At 34.4% G+C, this 21,127-nt stretch overlaps 1 protein-coding gene across 3 annotated transcripts in view; it reads left to right on the top strand.

Moving 5' to 3' along the window:
- esn (espinas) overlaps positions 1 to 21,127 on the top strand; it is a 176,114-nt gene that overhangs the window by 91,286 nt on the left and 63,701 nt on the right. For all 3 annotated transcript variants that reach the window (XM_073989991.1, XM_073989990.1, XM_073989989.1), the window contains one exon: positions 19,789 to 20,455. In XM_073989991.1, the coding sequence (XP_073846092.1) occupies positions 19,910 to 20,455 (546 nt within the window). In that variant the 5' untranslated portion in view covers positions 19,789 to 19,909. The remainder of the gene's footprint in view (positions 1 to 19,788; positions 20,456 to 21,127) is intronic.

The raw sequence follows: 21,127 nt of genomic DNA, 5'->3' as shown, positions 1-21,127 counted from the left end.
GATATTTATAGTGTCTAATCACAACGACAATCTGGATAAAGTTTGTAAAATATGGCCCTAATCAAAAAAGGGCTGCTAAGAATGTTATATGTTATGGCTACAGATTTCTTTTATTCAAAGACTCATAGTGAAATTCGATTTGGAACATTCATTCTTTTTACTATATCCCCAAAAAGTGAAGGATTTTGTTAGATTTTGATCCAGTATTCCATACTACTACCATGTAAAATGAACAGTCCAAAATTAAAACAAATAATTTCATTCTAAAATATATAAATTTGTTATCTAATTTTCTTAAGAAAATGGTGTAACTAGATATATGGTTTATTCCGAAATTTATAGTAAAATTTTGTGTAGAATTTTTCTTCTTTTATCACTTTTCACCTAGAACCAAGTTTCATATTACTTTCATGTATAAACTCGAAAAAAGAAGGAAATATTTTCATGTTTTTTTTCAGCTAAATTGATACAGATATTTTCATGATATATAATGTAAATAGACATTTCATTTCTGACCCAGAGTGAAATTTGATGGAGAATATTCTTGTCTTTGACGTCATATCTCTAAAATAATGTTTTGTGGGACAATTTTAAATAAACTCAGATGAAGTCCGACTTTAACCCTAAAAAGTGATTTTCATTTTTAGAGATTCCTGTCGATTAGATAAGATCTACAGTTTTGATGTATTCTGAGACCTATAATAAAATGTTATGGCGAACAATTTTGTAGAATATTTGGATTTGTTATGATCACATTTTAAAGGAGTTTTTGAAAGATTTTCGAAAAGAGGACCAAAATAATTCCCCACATCCTCCTCTGTAATATTGTCAAAGATACTATATACCTGAAATGCAAGGACTCCAAGATATCTTAATTCGAATCTTTCGAAAAAACTAGAAATGGGCGGAACTTGCCCCGCCTACTTTGGTTACTTTCCGATGTAAACTTTAAAAACGCCTATGCACGTGTCCCTATGCTCCTCAAGGAGTTAAACGGAAAAGAAGATCCACGTGTCTCATATTTTTAGCTCTACTTTCATAATCTACTCAGTTTTCCTTGTCTATTTTTTTGTTGTCGCACAGTGTTATCATACCGAAATGGTTTATGTTTCGTTGGGAGCATTAAACTTCCACCCAGAAATTTGATGCTATATGTTCACGTTTTTAAGTAGCCCCTATGGAACGGTACCTCCCGATTTTCCATATTTTCAAGAATTTAGGTTCATTATCACACCGAAACGGCTGAAATTTGATATTTAGTCTTCGCTAGGGGTTTAAAATATTGTCGGTATAGATTCGCAATTTAATATAGCCTCGCAATTTAATATAGCCTTTATGTAACGGTACCGTCCGATTTTTGCTTTTGTGGGCCCTTTGTCACATTTTTGGACCGAAATGTGAATACAAAAGATTTATTTGAAAAATTGTTGCTTCAATACAATTCGTGGAAGATATAAATAGTGGAAGATATAAACGTATAAAAGGCCCGGTCGAACTTAATGGGTTTTTACGGTGCCCAACGGACATAACTCCCAAAATGTTTTGGGAGCTATGTACGACCCCCCTTAGCGGACATAAGTCCCAATGGGAGTTATGTCCGTTTTTAAAATTTATGTGATTTTTATTTAAATACAATTTTTATTTCAAATGTATAAAAGAAAAAAAATTATAAATTAACTTTAATTTCATATGCATTTTTCATTTCATAAAAAAATTATAATTGATTTAAAATTTTTAAGAAAATTAAGTATAAAATAAGTAGTAGCCATCTCAAATCGAACTATATTCAAAATTTGCCTTCAAACCTATTTTAAACAAAAAATGCTGCCTACAGGAAAATAAGAAGTTTTTGTTAAAATTCACAAATACTTTCTGAAAAAAAAAATCGCGCGATTTTTTACCAAAATATTTTCACAATTTAAGAAAATAAAATGTTTTTGTTAAAATATTCAAATACTTTCTGAAAAATAAAAAGAGCCGCAGGCGAAAATATTTTTGAAAAAAATCGCGCGATTATTTACAAGAATATTTTCACAATTTAAGAAAATAAAATGTTTTGTTAAAATATTCAAATACTTTCTGAAAAACGAAAAGCGCCTCAGGCGAAAATATTTTTGTAAAAAATCGCGCGATTTTTTTAAGAGAAGATAAAAAGTTTTTATAATAATATTCAAATACATTCTGAAAAACTAAAAGCGCCGCAGTCGAAAATATTTTTGAAAAAAACGCGCGATTTTTTACAAAAATATTTTCACAATTTAAGGAGATAAAAAGTTTTTGTAAAAAATATTCAAATACTTCCTGAAAAACGAAAAGAGCCGCAGGCCAAAATATTTTTGAAAAAATCGCGCGATTTTTTACAAAAATATGTTCACAATATAAAGAAAATAAAAAGCTTTTGTAAAAATATTCAAATAAAACGAAAAGCGAAGCAGGCGAAAATATTTTTGAAAAAAATAGCGCGATTTTTTACAAAAATATTTTCACAATTTAAAAAGATAAAAAGTTTTTGTAAAAGTGTTCAAAAATATTTTCACAATTAAAGGAGTTGACAAGTCGAAAATATTTTTGAAAACAAAAATCGGGCAATTTTTTACAAACATATGTTTACAATTTAAGAAAATAAAAAGTGTTTGTACAAATATTCAAATACTTTCTGAAAAACGAACATATTTTTGAAAAAATAGCACGATTTTCTTAACAACTATTTTTACAATTTAAAACATCTCCTAACTGCTACTTTCATCATTTCGGGCACAATTTCGTTTTAAATAATTTTATAAAATCAGGAGGATTTTGTGGATACTTCGGTATTGGTTGGCACTTAGGCCTTCTCAAATGTATAATTCCGATTACATTCTAACTTCTACTCTAAAATTTAAAAGAACGCATAACTATGAATTTCAAAATTAAGCAAAGAAATAATTTATAAATTAAGAAAAAAAATCGTTGGTTGTTATGTCCGAGATTTTTTTGGGTGTTATGTCCGCTTTGCTTCATGGACATAACTCCCAACGAATTTTGGGAATTATGTTCGCAAAGCGCAGCGGACATAACGCCCAAAATCATTTTGGGAGTTATGTCCGGGCAACGTTTTTACTTGTTTTTGTTTTTCTAAGACCGCCCGGTTCCCGCCTGGTTTTATGTGTGTATTGAAATATTAAAACTTAAAATTCTGGCAACCCCGAACATAAATAAGGGATTGTATTTTTATAGTTTTTGTTCTAACTTTATCTATTGTATCATGGTAATCCCGCTGAATTTACCATAATTCGCTTTATAAAATTTCTTTGAGAAAATGTCAAACAAACTTCATTGAACGAATTTGCAATTCGAATTCGACTTTAATCGTTACTTATTAATCAAAATCCATAAAATATAATTTTAATATACATATCCTATTAAAGCTCAACTTATATTTGGAATAATCCACAAGAAATTGTTAAGCCAAGCAAACCAAATACAATTTAACTGAAATCATTAAAGCACCTGACTTCTAAGCCAACATTGTACCGTTCAAATACTCATTCCCCAGTAAAATTTCCAATGCTACTACCTAACTCAAACCAATTGCCAGTGGAAAGGAAAGAAACACACCAAAAAGACAACAAGTGATTTAGTACTCATACACCGTTAGTTGACTGATAAGCAAGTGGTCTGGTCTGCTTTACCTCCTTGAGCTTTGGCGAGAGTAGTAGCTCATCCCATCTGTATTTCGTATATACAAGTTGCAAGTTTAAACATGTAGATCAACTACCAACTTAACTCTTGCTTCTTTTCTTTCTTGTTTTCATCTCTCATTCAATGCTTAACTTCTTGCCCGAGATATTCCATTAAACGAAAATCATGGTAGAACATCATAAACAAAAATGCATAATTAATAGTTTAGACGCGGACTATGATGAGCCACGTACACTGCCATAAACATTGACTTTGTTTATGGAATAGATGGGGAGCAGCAGCAAAAGATGTACTCCATCCGATACAATTCGGCATTGACTATGTCGACTAACTTATTCTTCTTCTGCTTCCCGGTTTTCTTGATTTCCCCCATTTAGTTGATGTGTGTTTTTGATCTTCCAACATGGCCTGCACAAACGTGATGTTGTTGTAATTGCCAATGCCGTTTATTCATATTCATTGCTACTTATTTTTTCTAAACACAAAAAGAATAAAGTTTGCTGTTCGTTTTAAGTCAAAGCTATTACCAATTGTCTGTCTGTTCGTCTGTCCATTCTGGGGGTCTTCCTCTTGCACTATGGCACATGTGTTTGGTCATATTGAAATGTCATAAATAAATAGAAGCATGTAAATGAAGTCTTCACGGGAAATTTACTGAATGTGTCAAATTTTGACAGGTGGAACATTTGTGCGATTTTTGGAATTAAATTAAGCCATATTTTCAAAGGAATATCAGACGCACTATTGTTTTTATAGCCGAATAACCCATTACATACTTATCTAAAACAAGTAAGAAAACGTTAAGTTCGGGCGGACCGAACTTTTTATACCCTCCACCAAAAATAAATTGAAAGAGAATGGAATAATTAGTTTTCTTTCATCTACGAAAGTACTTAGCTCCGCCTAATTACCAAATTTCAACCATTTTGGTGGGATAATGAAGCTAAAACCTTCAAAATACCGAATATCGGGAGGTACAGTTCTATGGGGGCTATATGAAGGCGTAGACCTATACCAACAAATTTCAGGAGGAACGATTTTGTATATCCTCAACGAAGACGAATTACCAAATTTCAACCATTTTAGTGGGATACAGAAGCTAAAACCTTAAAAAAATACCGAATATCGAGCGGTACCGTTCTATGGGGGCTATATGAAGGCGTGAACCTATACCAACAAATTTCAGGTAGAAAGTTTTATACGCCCAACGATAACTAAATACCAAGTTTCAGCCATTTTGGAGCTAAAATCTTAAAAATACCGAAAATCGGGAGGTACCATTCTATGGGGGCTATATCAAAACGTGGACCGATATATCCCATTTTCAATACCAACCATCCTGCAAGTAATATAAACTTCTGTACCAAATATTGACTCTCTATCCTTAAAACTGCGAGCTGTAACTTGATTTCAACAGACAGACGGACGGACAGACGGACATGGTTAAATCGATATAGAATTTTATGCTGATCAATAATATATATACTTTTTAGGGTCTCCGACGAATATTTCGATGTGTTACAAACGGAATGACAAATTTAATTATAGCCTCCATATGGTGGAGGGTATAAAAATATGGAGTGTTTTGAAATTGAAATAAAATCACTCAACTGTTCTGCAAATTGAACATATAGAATAACCGGTTACTCAGTGCGTCATACCCTTTGTCAAAATAATGGGTTTATAAGTTAATTGGTAAGTAGTTACGACTACCAGAAATAATATAAAAACGCGTTATTTGGTAATGGGTTTTTTGCCGGGATTTTATCGGATTGCCAACTTATGAGTCTACTGGGGCTGCACGATAACTCTCTGGCCTAGGTTGATACCAGGCGCCATTTGACATTTTTTGGGAAGGTTTGGAAGTACAGTTATTAGCCTAAACGTACTCAGGACAGTTGGACATATGACCATGTGTTGTGTCGTTTACAGCGACTTGAACAATTTACTTTGCCAAAAAATGGAATTTACTTGTGAATATTTTCGTCCAATCATTTTTCACAACGATCGATTAAATCTTTGTATGTCGATAAAGGACAATTCTATAGCACTATGAAAAACTGTTGTTTTTTGTAATGCAATCGTGGACGACGCTCGCTAAAAAATGAATATCGTGATTGTCGTCCAAAAATGGACGTTGTGCCAGAAAACAATTAATGCAAGATCGACATTTGATATTGCATTAACACCTGTTTCACGTTAGATCCAGCACAATTTTACTATTGCTCAAAATAAGGCTCTTGTCGATTGGTGCAAGCAAATTATGAATAAATATGATCGCGGTGCTTCAAACGCCTACGAAATCGAGCATATCCAACGAACGTTGTTCATGGAAGAAGCACTTCGAAGCAAGTGGTCACCTGTTTCTTTAGCTAAACTGACCATGTGACTTCTATACGGCTAAGGAATGTAGAACGGTTAATTCTGAGCGGTAGACTACAGTTTGTTTGCTGAAGTCTCCTGACAAGTTCAAAACACGAACAAGCGAAGACGAATCATTGTGCACCATTATGATGCGAAATCTCACACATCGATTCGAACCAGCGCCTTTTTGACCGGACAAAACGTGGAATTTATGGGTCATCCGCTGTTTCGACTTGGAACCCAATGACTTCATTTGATTCCAGCACATCGAGCAAAAAGGTGTGTATAAATAATGCTGGAGACTACTTAAGAAAACGATAAAACCTCTTTTGATGGTAAATATTCGCGCTTTCATTGTTAGGCCAGAAAGTTTTCGTGCAGCCCTCGTATCAAAGCATAATCATGCATTTATAAGCTATCAACATGGAAAAGTACTATCAGCGGATTTTATAAATATCATAGGGAAAATACGTATGTCCTGTGCATATATAAATATATAGTCCATTTGTTTGGTATGTTTCTCATAATCTCTAGTTAGTACTTGTATTTATTTATGCCCTTTTCCAGTTGAGCTGAATGATCCAAGATTTTTGCAATTCTCAATAAAAAGGAGTTGTAGTGGCAATTATTTTTTCCTTGCTCATAAGCCACTGTACCCCAGGAAGTAATACATCCAATCTGCTTAAGCTGTGTCGATTTTATGTCTATGTTAAATATTTGTTGGTAACAAATACAACCAATCTTCTCAAAACAACACCAGCAACCAACAGGCCGGCCAAACACCAAATTAATTCACCTTAGAAATTGTTCACAGCAGCAGCAACATGAGGTTTGTCTATCTTAGATATTATATAGCTAAACAACAATTCATTGTGTATTTCATCACGGTAAATATGGTCGACCATCTATCTATCCATCCATTCATGATGTGTCCATGGTCATGGCCATGGCCAGAGTCATCATCATTATCTTCATGAGCGTAATCATAGACCATGTTGTCTTCATTATCTTTTAGTGTTGTTTGTTGTTAACAGGGCCTATTTGAGATTTTGTTGCTGGGTGGATATTTATCTGGCTGTTCTGCTCCTTTTTTCTTTTTCTTCTTGAAAATTGCTTACATTTTTTAGTGTATTGATGAGTCGCTTCTTATTGGTTTCACCCATTCTTATTACTTTAATCTAAAGTCATAGAAAATAAAGCAAGTTTGACTTGAAAATTGAGCCCGTTTTGAATGAAAGCGATTTTATTAAAAAATATTATTTTACGATATAAGTATAGAGTCTTGCAGATTTATGACAAGTACAAAATATTGTTATATCTTAATCGAAAATAATTTTAATTATGTGTGGAAAAGATGAGTATTGATGGGGCAAACATATAAATAGCTTCTTAAAATTATTGAAGATTTTACGAAAACATTAGAAAAGGCAGATCAATTTATTCATTGACATGAAGAAAATATAAAAGGAAATTTCAATACTCTCAGATTATAGGATAACACTGTGTGTCTTTTTTTGAGTCATGGTTTATTAACCATATTCTGACACACTCAAGACCAAAAATAAGAAGACCCGTGTCCCGGCGATTTTTCCTATCACTTCAACTTTTGCGGTTATGGGCCCACAAAAGCCTGAGGCATTTTGTGGTGCTCATATCTTCTAAATCGCTGAGAGTTTGGGTTTACTCGTGGAAGCAAAGTTGTGGCTCTCGTCTTAAATAATAATAATTATGAACACATAAAATCTATTCAACCTCATCTTCAAGGTCAAAAGCGTCAAGGTCAAATTTCCCTTATAATTTTTTCTCGGATATTGGGTTGCAGATATCAAACCGATCACAATTGAAGCAAACAGCCCCCTCAAAAATGTACCTTAGGTCCCAATAAACAACTTTCTAGAACATACGAACTCTGTAGAAACGGTTCTTAATGGGGAAATTTGACCTTGACGATTTTGAGCTTGAAGACGAGGTTAAATGGATTTTATGTGTTTCCAATTATTATTCTTTAAGTCGAGAGCTACAACTTTGTTTCAACGAGTAAACCCAAATTTCAGCGATTTACAAGATATGAGGCCCACAAAATGATCCCTTTTGACATCAATGCCTCAGACCTTTGTGGGAACATAACCGCGAAAGTTGAAGTGATAGGAAAAATCGCCGGGACACAGGTCTTCTTATTTTTGGTCTTCTATCACGCTGCGGTGTCAGAATATGGTTAATAATTTTCGTGCTGCATAGTATTAATATATTACTTCTTTCTCCATTATAATAAACATATTACTTAGCTAAAAACAATATTGTTCAAATGCATGTGGAGAGATTCTAGCTCTTCTAAATGATGACGAATGTTGGAAACATCATACTCAGAATTTTAGGTAATCAACAAACATATATCAACTAATTAACATATCGTTTTCAAAATGTGGCTTGATCAAAAAAATATTAGTAACACTAATAATTTAAGGTGTTGTTGACAGAATTATACAATGTCCATTACCGTGCCATTGTTACAATATCTCTTATCTTGCTGTCTCAATAGCCTCAAACATACAAATAAATGTTCACACACATTTTCTTTTCATCCAGTTTAGGTATCAGTAAATTAGTTGTTATCAGAGGTCATCAAAGCGCTTTTCTGTTGACACTCTTGTTATAAATGAACAAAGAGCCCTAGAACCATATAATTATTATCTAATAATATGTTTCCCACAATCAGTAGGTGTTTAGAAAATATAAAATAAACAAAAATAACAAATTATCCATTCGCAGTAAATAATAGTGTGGAGTGTTCTTTATGTCCCAAAACTGGTTTGGACAACGCAAGCGCGCAACCATAACCCCCCAGTGACCCTAAGGCATTGACACAAATACAACTTGATTTGCATATGTAAGAAAGTCTAATGTCGTGGGTCCCATACGATAAACAGATTTTAATTGATTCTCTATACAACAAAAAAATTATATTTTGTTCTTTTTTGGATTTTATATAAATTAGAGGAAGTTTTGATACCATGCTGAGAACAATAAATTCATGAAATATGTTGTCATAGGTCAGTCATTAATTAATTAATATTTTAGAGGCGACTGAGGGTAGCGATAGAAAGAGACCAGTTGGTCGTTGCCCCAATGCAACAATTAAGTTGTCAAATGTAGAAAAAATCGTTTCAAAAAATTAACATATCATTAAGGTTAGAATAGAGCAGTTTCATAAAAGTTCTGGTAAAATTGGATGCAAACTTTCCAATGCGAATGAAATGAAAATTTCTCGCACGCACCATAAATCTCGAATGAATCTACCGATTGGGCCCAAAATACATTCCTCTTAGTATTAGTATAGATCAGGTTCAAATGTGGATTATGTATGTATATCGATCTAAAACATTTAAAAAATTGTCGCAAAAAGCAGTTTAAGGAGATGTCGGGGATCGGTTTGAATTCTTTGCACCAGGTTGTCTTCGTGACCCTTATTACAACGGCAAAATTTCTTTCAGAGGCCAGCCAATACTTCTTGAGATAATGACCAACTAAAATTACTTATGAGCACGAAGTCCAAACCCCAAGAAATTCCACACCCTTCATATGGCATAGAGATCGTAATGTATGCGAATAATTGTACGATCTTATCGTCTGGTCTTTTTACTATGCATACCTGCCAGAATGCCGCCCTGTGGACTGCATAAGGTTGCATCGAAGGTTTTACCGGTGCATCAGCTCAACAGAATGTTGTCGATACAGTACCTGGCGCGAATTAATGGGCAGGCTTCCCCACCAAGGTACATCCGGAGAGATCTTCATAATCTAGAGAGAGAAAGAGAGGTCTAAAGATATAAACGTAAAGCTTTAGACCAACGAGCCTATCATACAATCTTGGATAGCATTCACACTGATGTAGTCGCGCTGGCAGAACAGATATACTGTGAATGCGACACTTGGGACAACACCCCATCCACCGCAGCAGAAGAACGCCATGTTAAGATAAACATCAAGTTCCAAAAAGGTCTATATCGGACAGCAGATTTAGGTTCCCCCTCCACACAAATGTTCCAAACTTTGCTTATGTCCGATTAAGGCTTCTCGAGCCTTTTTTTTGAAATTTTCATAGAATGTCCGATGTTATGCACTTTTTGTGAATTTAAATAATTTTGTTTTCAAATTAAAAGTTGTCGTAGACAGACTGCCTTCTTACGGAATTTAAGACTTCAAACTTTGGGCAGTTCAAACACCGGAAACGCGTGAAAAATTTCTTTGAAATGTGTTGGGTGTTATGTCAGCAATTTTATCGATGCTTCTGAATAAAAATCCGCGTTCTTCTCTTCAGCAACTTTACGACACTTCAAGACGTACCATATTTTCTAGGTGGTTTTTGATATCCAAGTACAGAATTTGTGGTAGTTTGAAGCTGTTTGTACTTTGTCAATCTACATCCGCTTAGATGGCGAAAAGCGAGTAGCATGTGGTATGTAACATAGCCAATGTCATGTTTAGTAATCAATTTTTATCAACATATCAAAATATTTGTTTCCACTGAACAATTTTTATAAGCTTTCCTTGGGTCTTCTCCCGTAAAATGATAATGTATTTGCCGATTTGATCTATGATGGTTGTACTTAAGTCGATCGTATATTATGCTTAATAGTATATTGTGTGTCTATCTGAACTCCCTGAATTATTATTAAAATTCGTTAGGGATGTGTAAATGCCTTTCATTTTTATTAAATAAATAAATTGGTTACTGTGTTCCTGTTAAAATTATTTACATTTGTCAACACCTGAATTATATATTGGTCTAAGCATTTGAATATACATACAATGTATGTATGTATGTTAATACACATCATAATATTTATTTATAATTCTGCACGGTGCTCTTGAAACAATTTTAAATGGAAGGTGCTTACACCTTGGAAGTTTTTGCGGATTCTGAAACTACAATGTTCATAGATGAGAAATATCAAAAAACAAAAAAAATCGCCGGAGCGCTTTTTAAATAAATCGCGATTTAAGTTGACATTTTTAGGGGTTGTTTAGGTTTTCACGATTTTGCTTAGAAACCGCGAGTCCTGTCAAAATGGGACTACAAAAAATGTTGTAGCTATGAAAATTCTCTACAAGATTGACCTTTGTGATAATTTAGTAGGTTTTACCGTTATTGAGATATAGAAGTTCAAATTGGGACAATGCACTGACTGTATCGGCCCATTATAAAACAATTCCATGAAGGGTGCGGCTTAACTAACTTTTGATGAAAACCGCTTACACAAGGAATGTTTTTGTGAATTTTGAAACAGCAGTGTTCATAGATGAGAAAAATCCAAAAACAAGAAAAAATCGCTGTAGGGATTTTTAAATAAATCGCTGTCAAAATTCACATTTTTAGGCGTTTTTTAGGTTTTCACGATTTTGCTTGGAAACCGCAAGTCCAATCGAAATAGAGATAAAGAAAATGTTGTAGCTGTGAAAATTCTCTAGAGGATTGACGTTTATTATTTGTTCCCAGCCTGTACGATTTTTGAGATAAGGAATCTCAATTTACATTTTTAGGTTTTTTTGTTATAGTTTCGCGATTTTGCTTGAATACGGTAAGTCTTATCGATATGGGACCTGAGAAAATTTTAAAGCTGTGAAAATTCTCTACAAGACTGGCTTAAGTAACTTATCCTAAGTTGTAACAGTTTTTTAGATATATAAGTTTAAGTTGGGAATTTGCAGCCATGACATTGTTTTATAAGGAGGCGATACAAAATTGAATTGAATTTGAATTGTCCCAATTTGAACTTCTACATCTCGAAAACCGTAAAACCGACGAGAATACCATACAGGTCAATCTTGTAGAGAATTTTCATAGCTACAACATTTTTTTTAGTCCCATTTTAATAGGACATGCGGTTTCTAAGCGAAATCGTGAAAACCTTAACAACCCCTAAAAATGTCAATTTAAATCGCGATTTATTTAAAAAGCGCTCCGGCGATTTTTTTTTTGTTTTTTTGATTTTTCTCATCTAAAAACGTTGTAGTTTCAGAATCCGCAAAAACTTCCGAGGTGTAAGCACCTTCCATTTAAAATAGTTTCAAGAGCACCGTGTCTGCTTACTGGACATACATACTACCTACCATGCATGCCTCTGGTAATAAATATCCACTCGACATTCCAACAAAAATGCCAAAAATATTGACTAATTGAATAAGCAATTTAATACGCAGACTGGTTAATAAATGTCTCACATTACTTATCTGTCGCTGAGATATTGCATCCTAAGACTATTCTATCTAATAAAAATGCATTTGAAATTCAATACATTATTGCCGGAATGCAGCAAGGGTAACAGCGGTAGTAGTTGGTTGCACAGTTAGTTTGCTGGCAATTGTAGTGCAATATGTGTGTTGCCAATAGTAGTTGCCAGCAGCAACATGAGTTATCGTAAAGTTGTTATAATTAATTAATATTTTTATTAAATTTCCCCCTCTTTCAGACTATCATTTTAAATCTCTTTTGCTACGGCGAACTGATATTTTTTACATAAAAATTGAAATATATGTTTATGTCTGTTTTGGTTCTGGGTGTTAAAAATACACAGCCTAATACAAATCGACGTCAAATATATACAAAATACAATAATTTATGGCTACCGCCAACGAATAAACACGAACAACATTTACTTTCGGCTTTACAGTTGAAATGAAACTGAAAAAACACAATCAATTTTAAAATATTTTGCAGTTTTAGTTAATTTTGTTTTGAATTTTTTTTTTGTTGTGGTAAGGTAAACATTTTCCCCACTACCGAAAAATGTTCCCATAAATCTATGCAGATTTTGTTGCAAATGACCAATGGTCAGTCGGTCGTTCGTTCGTCCGTTCGTTTGGTTCGACATGATTGACAGACTTGTTTTACAAAAATTGAAATTGCTTCGCACCAATAATACTTTAATGTCCACTGGGCATTTGTATCACAAATCGCACAGTTCATGCTTTGGTGAATGCTGCTGTGAACAACAATTAAAAGATTTGTCATATTTTCGAAATCCAATACAAAAATCACAAGAATCCAACAAAAATAAAAATAAATAAATGGAAAGGCCATAAGTTGTATATTGCAATGTTCATGAAAGCAAAAAATCTGTGTTAATGTCCAAATCAATACTAATCACGGCAATATAACCGATTACCGCCACAAATGGTCTTCTGTTATTTAGGAAATCATCCATCCATTCATTGATTGGCTTTATTTGGAAAGTGAAAGGTGTGTTTGTATTGAAAATATTGTTATAGTGTCAATAAAACCACAATGCAAAATGACGAAAAGCTCCCAAAACAAATCCATATAAAGATTTAGATGAATGTCCATCTAAACATCCAAATTGAAATAATGCTGGTTAGCAACTTTTGTTCTTAAGTTAACTTTATTCAAACGACTTTGTTAGACAATATAGTTCAGAAAAATATGTGAGACAAAAATTCGTAGAAATAAAAATACAAAATTTGAAATTAAAGGTTTTAATATATATCCCAGAAAAAACGCACATTACCAAATTAGCACATAACATATAGTACCTTTTCTACTACTTGGGGTTCCCAATGAACAAGAAACTTGTCCAACAAAAATTAAAAATCCTTAATCTCTGACATCCTAATTTTCTAAAACTGCTTATCTGGCGGATGGGAACTTTCAAGTAGCGTTAAAGCCATCAGTAAAAACCCCATAATTGTTTTGACTTCTGGCGTTTTGACCAATCTTATGCAGAGAGGAAGAGAATATATTATTTTGCTTTATTCCATACAATGTAGGTAGCAGGAAATTGGGAAGTGCCCTAGCGTACAGCAAACATGGGGGATCCACATTTACCGAATTAACAATGAATCATTGAAGTAGATGGTTGGTATAAACAACCCTAACCTGAAGTTTACAAACGACAGTTTTGGGCATACAACCGCGATTTTGTTATTTTTATTTTTTTTTAGTTTTTGTAGTTTCAGAATCCGCAAAAACTTCCTAGGTGTAAGCGTCTTCCATTTAAAGTTGGTTCAGGCGCACCGTGTGTAGTGTGTCTAACTAGAAATCAGTATGCCATATTTGCAACCCCAAAACAAGTAAGAACTGCGTTAAGCTCGTGCGGTCCCAAATTTTTATACACTCCACCACGAATTGTATTGAAGTGAATACGGTAGCCCCTTATGTGAGGGCAAGGGATGTTTTGTAAAAATGCTTTGTAATTTTAGCGGAGACTAAATGCCAAATTTTAGCCAAAAATGGAGCCAAAACCTTCAAATAAATACCGAAAATTGGGAGGGACCGTTCTATGAGGCCTATATGAAGACGTGGACCCATACCGAAAAATTTCTGGTGTAAAGTTGTATACCGAATACGAAGACTAAATACCAATTTTCAGCCGTTTCGGTAGGATATTGAGGCCAAAACTTTCAAAATACCGGGAAGTACAATTCTATATGATGGAAAATGTATACCCCCAAAGAAGACCAAATACCTAATTTCTGTCATTTCGGTGAGATATTGAGGCCTTCAAAATACCGTAAATCGGGAGGTACCGTTCTATGTGGGGTATAGCCCATTTTCAATACGAAACATCCTAGGGGTAATAGAAATTTCTATACCAAATTACAATTGCAAGCTGTATCTTGATTTTTATAGACGGAAGGATATGACTATGTCGACTCAGATTTTTATGCTGATCAAGAATATATATACTTTATAGGGTCTCCTAAGAATATTTCCATGTGTTACAAATGGAATGACAAATTTAATTATGCCCTCCATATTATGGTGGAGCGTATAAAAGCGGACAAAACAAACAGTAACAAGTAAAAAACCATTAATTTCGGCGTGACCGAACTTTTTATACCGGCCGCCATAATATATTCTTAACTAAAATAGAATTATTAGTTTTCTTATGTCTTCAATCGGTCGTCACCTTTTTATGGGACCTATATTAATGCGTTGACACTTATTGGTGGAGAAGTTTTAAGAACACTGCGAACGAAATGAAATTACTCGAAATGTCAAATTACAGATATTTCGGCCAACAAATATAGCTTACCTCCTCAAAACACAGAAAATCGGGAGGTACCGTTATATGGGGGAGAAGTTTCGTGACTGCAGGGAAACTAAAATAGCAAATTAGAGGTAGGTCCGTCAAACAATGTAGCAAAAATCCTGAAATACAGAAAATCGTCAGGTACCGTTATATGGGGTCCATACAAAAACATGGACATATGTTGACAATTTTTAGTGGAGAAGTTTGAAGAAGGGACCGCAGTGGGATTTTGGATTGAAATGACAAATAACATTTATTGTGATTATTAATTGCACCTAAAATTCTCAAAATATCGAAAATCAAAACGTACCGTTATATGGGGATTATACCAAAACATGGACTTATGTAGAAAATTTTTGGTGGAGAAGTTTTGTGACAACGGGTAATTTCAAATATCAAGTTAGAGGTAGTTCGGTCAAAAAAATTAATTAAAATACTGAATATGCCGAAGATCCAGATGTACCGTTATATAAGGGCTATACCAAAAAATGGACTTATATTGAAAATTTTTGGTGGAGAAGTTTTGTGACAGCGGGGAATCTCAAATGCCTAATTGCAGGTAGTTCGGTGAAAAAGTGTAGCGCTATAGCTCAATTATGGTCTACGCTCGATCACTCGGAATTTTATCCTGATCAAGAATATATAGGGCAGCAAATCCTTATTTCAGTGTGTTAAAAACGGAACAACAACAGCAGGAATATTAAGTATCTCCAACAGAGACTAAATAAAAACATGGACTGAACTGAATCCTAAGAGTAACGTAATTTTTTATAACGTTGCATCGTTAATATTGCGAGCTGTATCTAGATTTCAATAGACGGACGGGCGGATAGGCTGGCATCGTTATATCGTCTTTGAATTTTATACTGATCAAGAATATATGTATATGTTTTATAATGTGTATTACGGCGGAGTGTGTATAAATTTTATTTACATCGGCAACCTGTCCTTTGGTGAGTTAAAATAAAATGTTTAAAATAAATGTTTCAGAAATATTTGTTGATATGATTTGAAATGTAGGTCAAATAAATATTTGTTCTTCAGATTCAAGATTTATATTACTTAAAGTCCTCTTTTTATCTGTGAAAACTACCAGAATAGGGTTTCTTAGATTTTCAAATTTAAAAGGCTATAATTTGGCATTTAGGATTAGAAGTTGTGAAGAAATTATAGGTCCATATTTTGTTAAATCCCACATACATAGGTGCCACCCGATTTCGGGTATCTTGATGCACTTTGCTACATTTTCAGACCGAATTACCTATAATTTGGCATTTGGGGTTCTTAGTAAGCAAGACATAGGTCCACGTTTTGTTCTAAAAATGTAAAAATACCTGAAATCGGGCGGTACCTTTATATGGGGTTAGAGCAAAACGTGGACCTATGTCCATAAACAAAAAACGAAGTGACTCCCACAAAACCGTATTCATACATCAGAAGTACTCCTGCAAAAATTTTTATTAAGTTAATTCTCTTTCGAGTTGAGATTATTAGACCTATTATATACATTGATAAATTAGGAGTCTACCGAAGTCCCACACATTCAACCATTACGCTACGTTTCACGGGTGGTTAAGCCGATCTTCAGGCGTATTGAATGTTGTTTTTTTTTTTTGTGGCAGACGAAGCCAAAGCTTGGGAACTAGTATATATATCGCACTTTATTAGATAAATGCATATGCGAAATTATGTCAGTAAATTGAAACTCCAAACTTTTCCTATAGTCCTGCTTGGTAATCCCATTTTTCAATGTTCACAAATACTATGGTAAGTTTTATTCCTACGTCATTAGTATTGCTCACCTATATCAGAAGATTTTTGATCACCAATTATTGTCTACTAAAGTTTTGACAAGTTGATGGTGGCTCAGAACCCTAAGATGCCGGCAACCTTGACACTCAGTTGCGGAGACCCAGGTTCGAATCCCAGCCTGGCTCATGCTGAAATTATTTTTTATTTGTTTTGTTTATTGTTGAAGATTCAATCTCATTTTCGATTGCTTGAGTGGAGTATTCCCCCATTGGCTCAACTTCATTTATTACCCTCTATATACAGGCATTATTTCAAAAACTGAGAAGCCAATTGATAATTCCCCTCGCCGGGATGAAATCATGATATTGGTAGCGCTCAGTAAAATTTTGCAACACTGTCAGTTCGTTTTGAAAAACATTACTCTCTGTAATAGAGGGTAATAAATGAAGTTGAGCCAATGGGGGAATACTCCACTCAAGCAATCGAAAATTATTTTTTATTTTTGCCTTATTAAGGCGAAGGTCATTTATAGTGATATTTAATTAATTCTCTTTCGAGTTGAGCTTATTAGACCTATTATATACATTGACAAATTAGGAGTCTTCGAATTAGCCTTAGGAACGACAATACCGAACCCTCTTCAAATGTTTTGCTTTTGATTACCAACTTTAGTTTTTTACACATTTGGACACAATAACATTGATATGTAATCGAAGGTAATGCGTATTACAAATCTATTTGCAGAAAAGCTGCATACATATATATCTCTATTTGAATATGGCGATGCCTATTATGTTCAAACACATACATACATATTTGTACATATATAAAAAATGTTTAATGCACCTGTTGAAGCCAGGTAACAGTGGAATCGGTATTGATTTGTAATCACTTATTAACCTGCTTTCATAATTCATAGATATTGTTCTACTTTTGCATGGAATTATTTGAATATGAAAGGCGTTTCTTTCACCCATTCATTCATAATTTTCACACACACTCTGCCTCAATGACTAGTTGTATTTCGAGGTGTGACCACATGGAATGAAGCTCAATTCAGTGTATGTTATTTGTGCAGAACTTCTGATGTGATTGATAGATTAATGATTTGTTGTGGCCATGGTCAAGCTTGTTTTCAGTGAAAATCTTTTCGTATGAAACTAATGTTACAACAACTTATTACATTCAATATTAAAATGATGTGTTCATGTGTAAATGAGGGCAGTTCCATCATAAGTAAGTAGCCAACAGCATGTCCATGGGAAAGTTTTTAATAATTTTGGTATTTGGCTTTCGTATTCCATTTGAAGTATATTTTTGCATTTTTTCCATCCATTATGATTGCAAAACAATTTCTTTAAAATAATCATACTTACATAGATTTGTATGTGTGTTGTTAAATTTGAGTGTAGCCAATGGATTTGCTTCAGTCATAAACAAAACAGCAAGTATCCAAAAAAATTTAAAATAATATGCAAATACTTTTACTACTTTTAAGTAGATGTGTGTAATTTTTTTGTGTGCCTATTAAAATACTCTGAGTGGTGAAAGTCTTTGTTTTTGCATTAAGTGTCCGTTTTGCTTGGCTTAAAGTTTAAATTTAATACTAACGAAGTATTAAAATTAAAAAAATGTGTATAATATACATGTTGCACTCGGCACAACAAACAGCTTGAGTTTAAGCTTACGGAACTAAACAACCAAAAAAGAAAAAATCTGCGGGCAAATTATGACTTGGAAAACATACTGAATCTAGTGATGGTAAATAATCCATAATAGCGCTGTCGAAGTAAACTAGACTCCGGGTATAACGAACGCAATTGCTACGGATAGACTACAATTAGTTATTATAGTGCTCGTATGCAAAGAACATCTACTTAATGTCAATGGTGATTGTCGAGCTATATCGGAGTATTTTAGAAGTGGTAGTATGATAAAATATTTGGGCAAACTTCCCCCCTTTTACCTTTTGAGAGTTTCGTTGTACGTCCAAGTGTGTTGCATAATTTTTTTTACAAAATTTTTAAAGCCAGTGATTTTGAAAACCACAAAATATGGAAAATATGCACAACTTCTTTTGGCATCAACACGATTTGAAAAAAATGAAATTATGTTGGCCATATTTAAAATGGAATTGTCTAAATAGAAAAAATATGCATACACATTTTAATGTGTATGTTGGTATAAATGCAACGTAATCAAAAAACCATAAAACCAGAAATTTTCATTTGCATGATTATATTGTATGTAACCCATGTGCCTACTCATGCAACGTGCAGACATGTTTCATGCCACACCAACCACATTGTGGCCACCACATCATCTGCAGCTCCAAACAACAGCAACGCCACCAACAAACCAAAATCATATTTAAGTAATTAGTGTACTGCTACATTTAGGCGAGACCATAAAGCTGCGATCCATTGCAACTTGTTGTGGTCGGTCAGTTAGTTGGTCGGTCCATTCTTGGAAACTATGCGATTGTTGAATATTTCCTTAACACTATAAACTGGCCTTCAATTCAATGTTGGCTGGTTCAACAATACAACAAATAAATGCAACAAGGATCGTTAAAATACAATTTACACACATATAGAATGAGACTTTGTGCCATGCATTAAAAACTGAATTAAATTGATGTAATTTATTCCGCCATCCAGAAAATTCCAATTGCCTTAGCTTAACTTAGCTTCATTGAAATCGAGAATGATGAAGGAGAGAGCGCGAGAGGATATACATAGTTGGTCAGTGAGGAGATTAAGCAGATTTACTTAAATATAGGTTTCGACTTGAATACTTATTGAAATTTATGTGGGAAGGTTTTAGATTTCGAATTCATGATGTTGTTATGATTTCCCTCTCTTAAATCATTTTAATCTACCAACGAATTATTCCATTTAAATGATGTTTTTGTTCTGTTTCTTTATTTCCATCATTGCAGTGCTGCGTCAAACACATTAGCAAAGGATTCGTGTGCCAAAACTAGCCAGGCTGCAACAACATCATTGCCGCAGTGGTCTGCACCGAAGAAACCTCATCACGAGTTGTTGGCCGAGGTCATTATGCAACAGCCAAGTGATTACTATACGCAAACCGAAAGTGAACTCTTACAATTGGAAGCAGCTGGCGTGCATTTGCCAGCCTATCAATTGCAAGCCGTCGATCCAACGTTAACACAGCTAGCACAACAACCAGTACAACAACATCAACTGCAACAGCAACACCAGCATTCGCATCTGCATAGTCTTCCTCCACCGAATTTGAACAATAATGATCGCTCTACGCCCACCTCATCATCGAATGCCACACCCACACCCAGTAGCACAAGTCACATTGATCCAGCGTCAAGTAGCAGCAATGGTGGCAGCAGTCACACAGCCGCATCAACACATTTTATGGGGCCCCCACAGCGTCGCCACTGCCAGCCACCCAATAATTTGCCGCTCAGTTCGATCACATCGCCACTGCGTGCCAACTACAAAACGGCAGCCTATTTACACAGTCATCATCAGCAATTAGAATTTCAGCGTAATTCCCAATCGGATGATGACAGTGGCTGTGCATTAGAAGAGTATACATGGGTGCCACCAGGTCTTAGACCGGATCAGGTAAGTTAATTAATAATTTTGAATACATACATAAATTTTGAAAAGGAATTCTTAAGGATTCTTTGGGTAGGCCACTCCACTTACTCTCCTTACAGCGCTGTTGATTGCTTTATTCAAGTATATGAGTTAGGTTGATGTTAATTACATTTCCAACTTTTCGACACTCAGATTCCGCAGTGTGTGTTGCATTACCCTTTGGCAATTAAATTACGTCAGCTGTAAACTGGTAGCTACAAGTAAATGCTCCGTATCAGCTTTCTATCCAATATCTTATACAATTAATCTGGTTTCTGGTTGCTTCATGGGGGTGGCAAACCCATTGGTGATTTTCATTTGAATTTGAATTAGAACAAGTAAAAAAGTATGAGTCGGCTTTCCCGACCTTTCATCTGTGGACAGATTGAACACCGGCTACATAACCAAAAACCTATTATCTTTTTTGGATTAAAACTGAAAAGTGTTGCGGAGGGGGTACCTGCAGGAATGGATCGGCATAGTCCATTTTGGAAGTGTATCCTGTTTTGGCTGTTTTGGGAGTCTTTCCTTTTGATAGATATCGCGCCCACCAGTATTTTCAGTCGGTCACCGTAGGATTTGAGGCTTTTAAACCATTATGTCAGCAAGAATGGACTTGACCATGAAAAAATTGTACCGTCGTAATGGGGACAACGA

This window comes from Musca autumnalis, unplaced genomic scaffold (assembly GCF_047663935.1).
Source record: "Musca autumnalis isolate F117 unplaced genomic scaffold, ASM4766393v1 scaffold_5, whole genome shotgun sequence".
NCBI lineage: Eukaryota > Metazoa > Arthropoda > Insecta > Diptera > Muscidae > Musca > Musca autumnalis.
The sequence above is the reverse complement of the archived record's forward strand: the minus strand, read 5'-3'. Positions and strand labels throughout refer to the sequence as shown.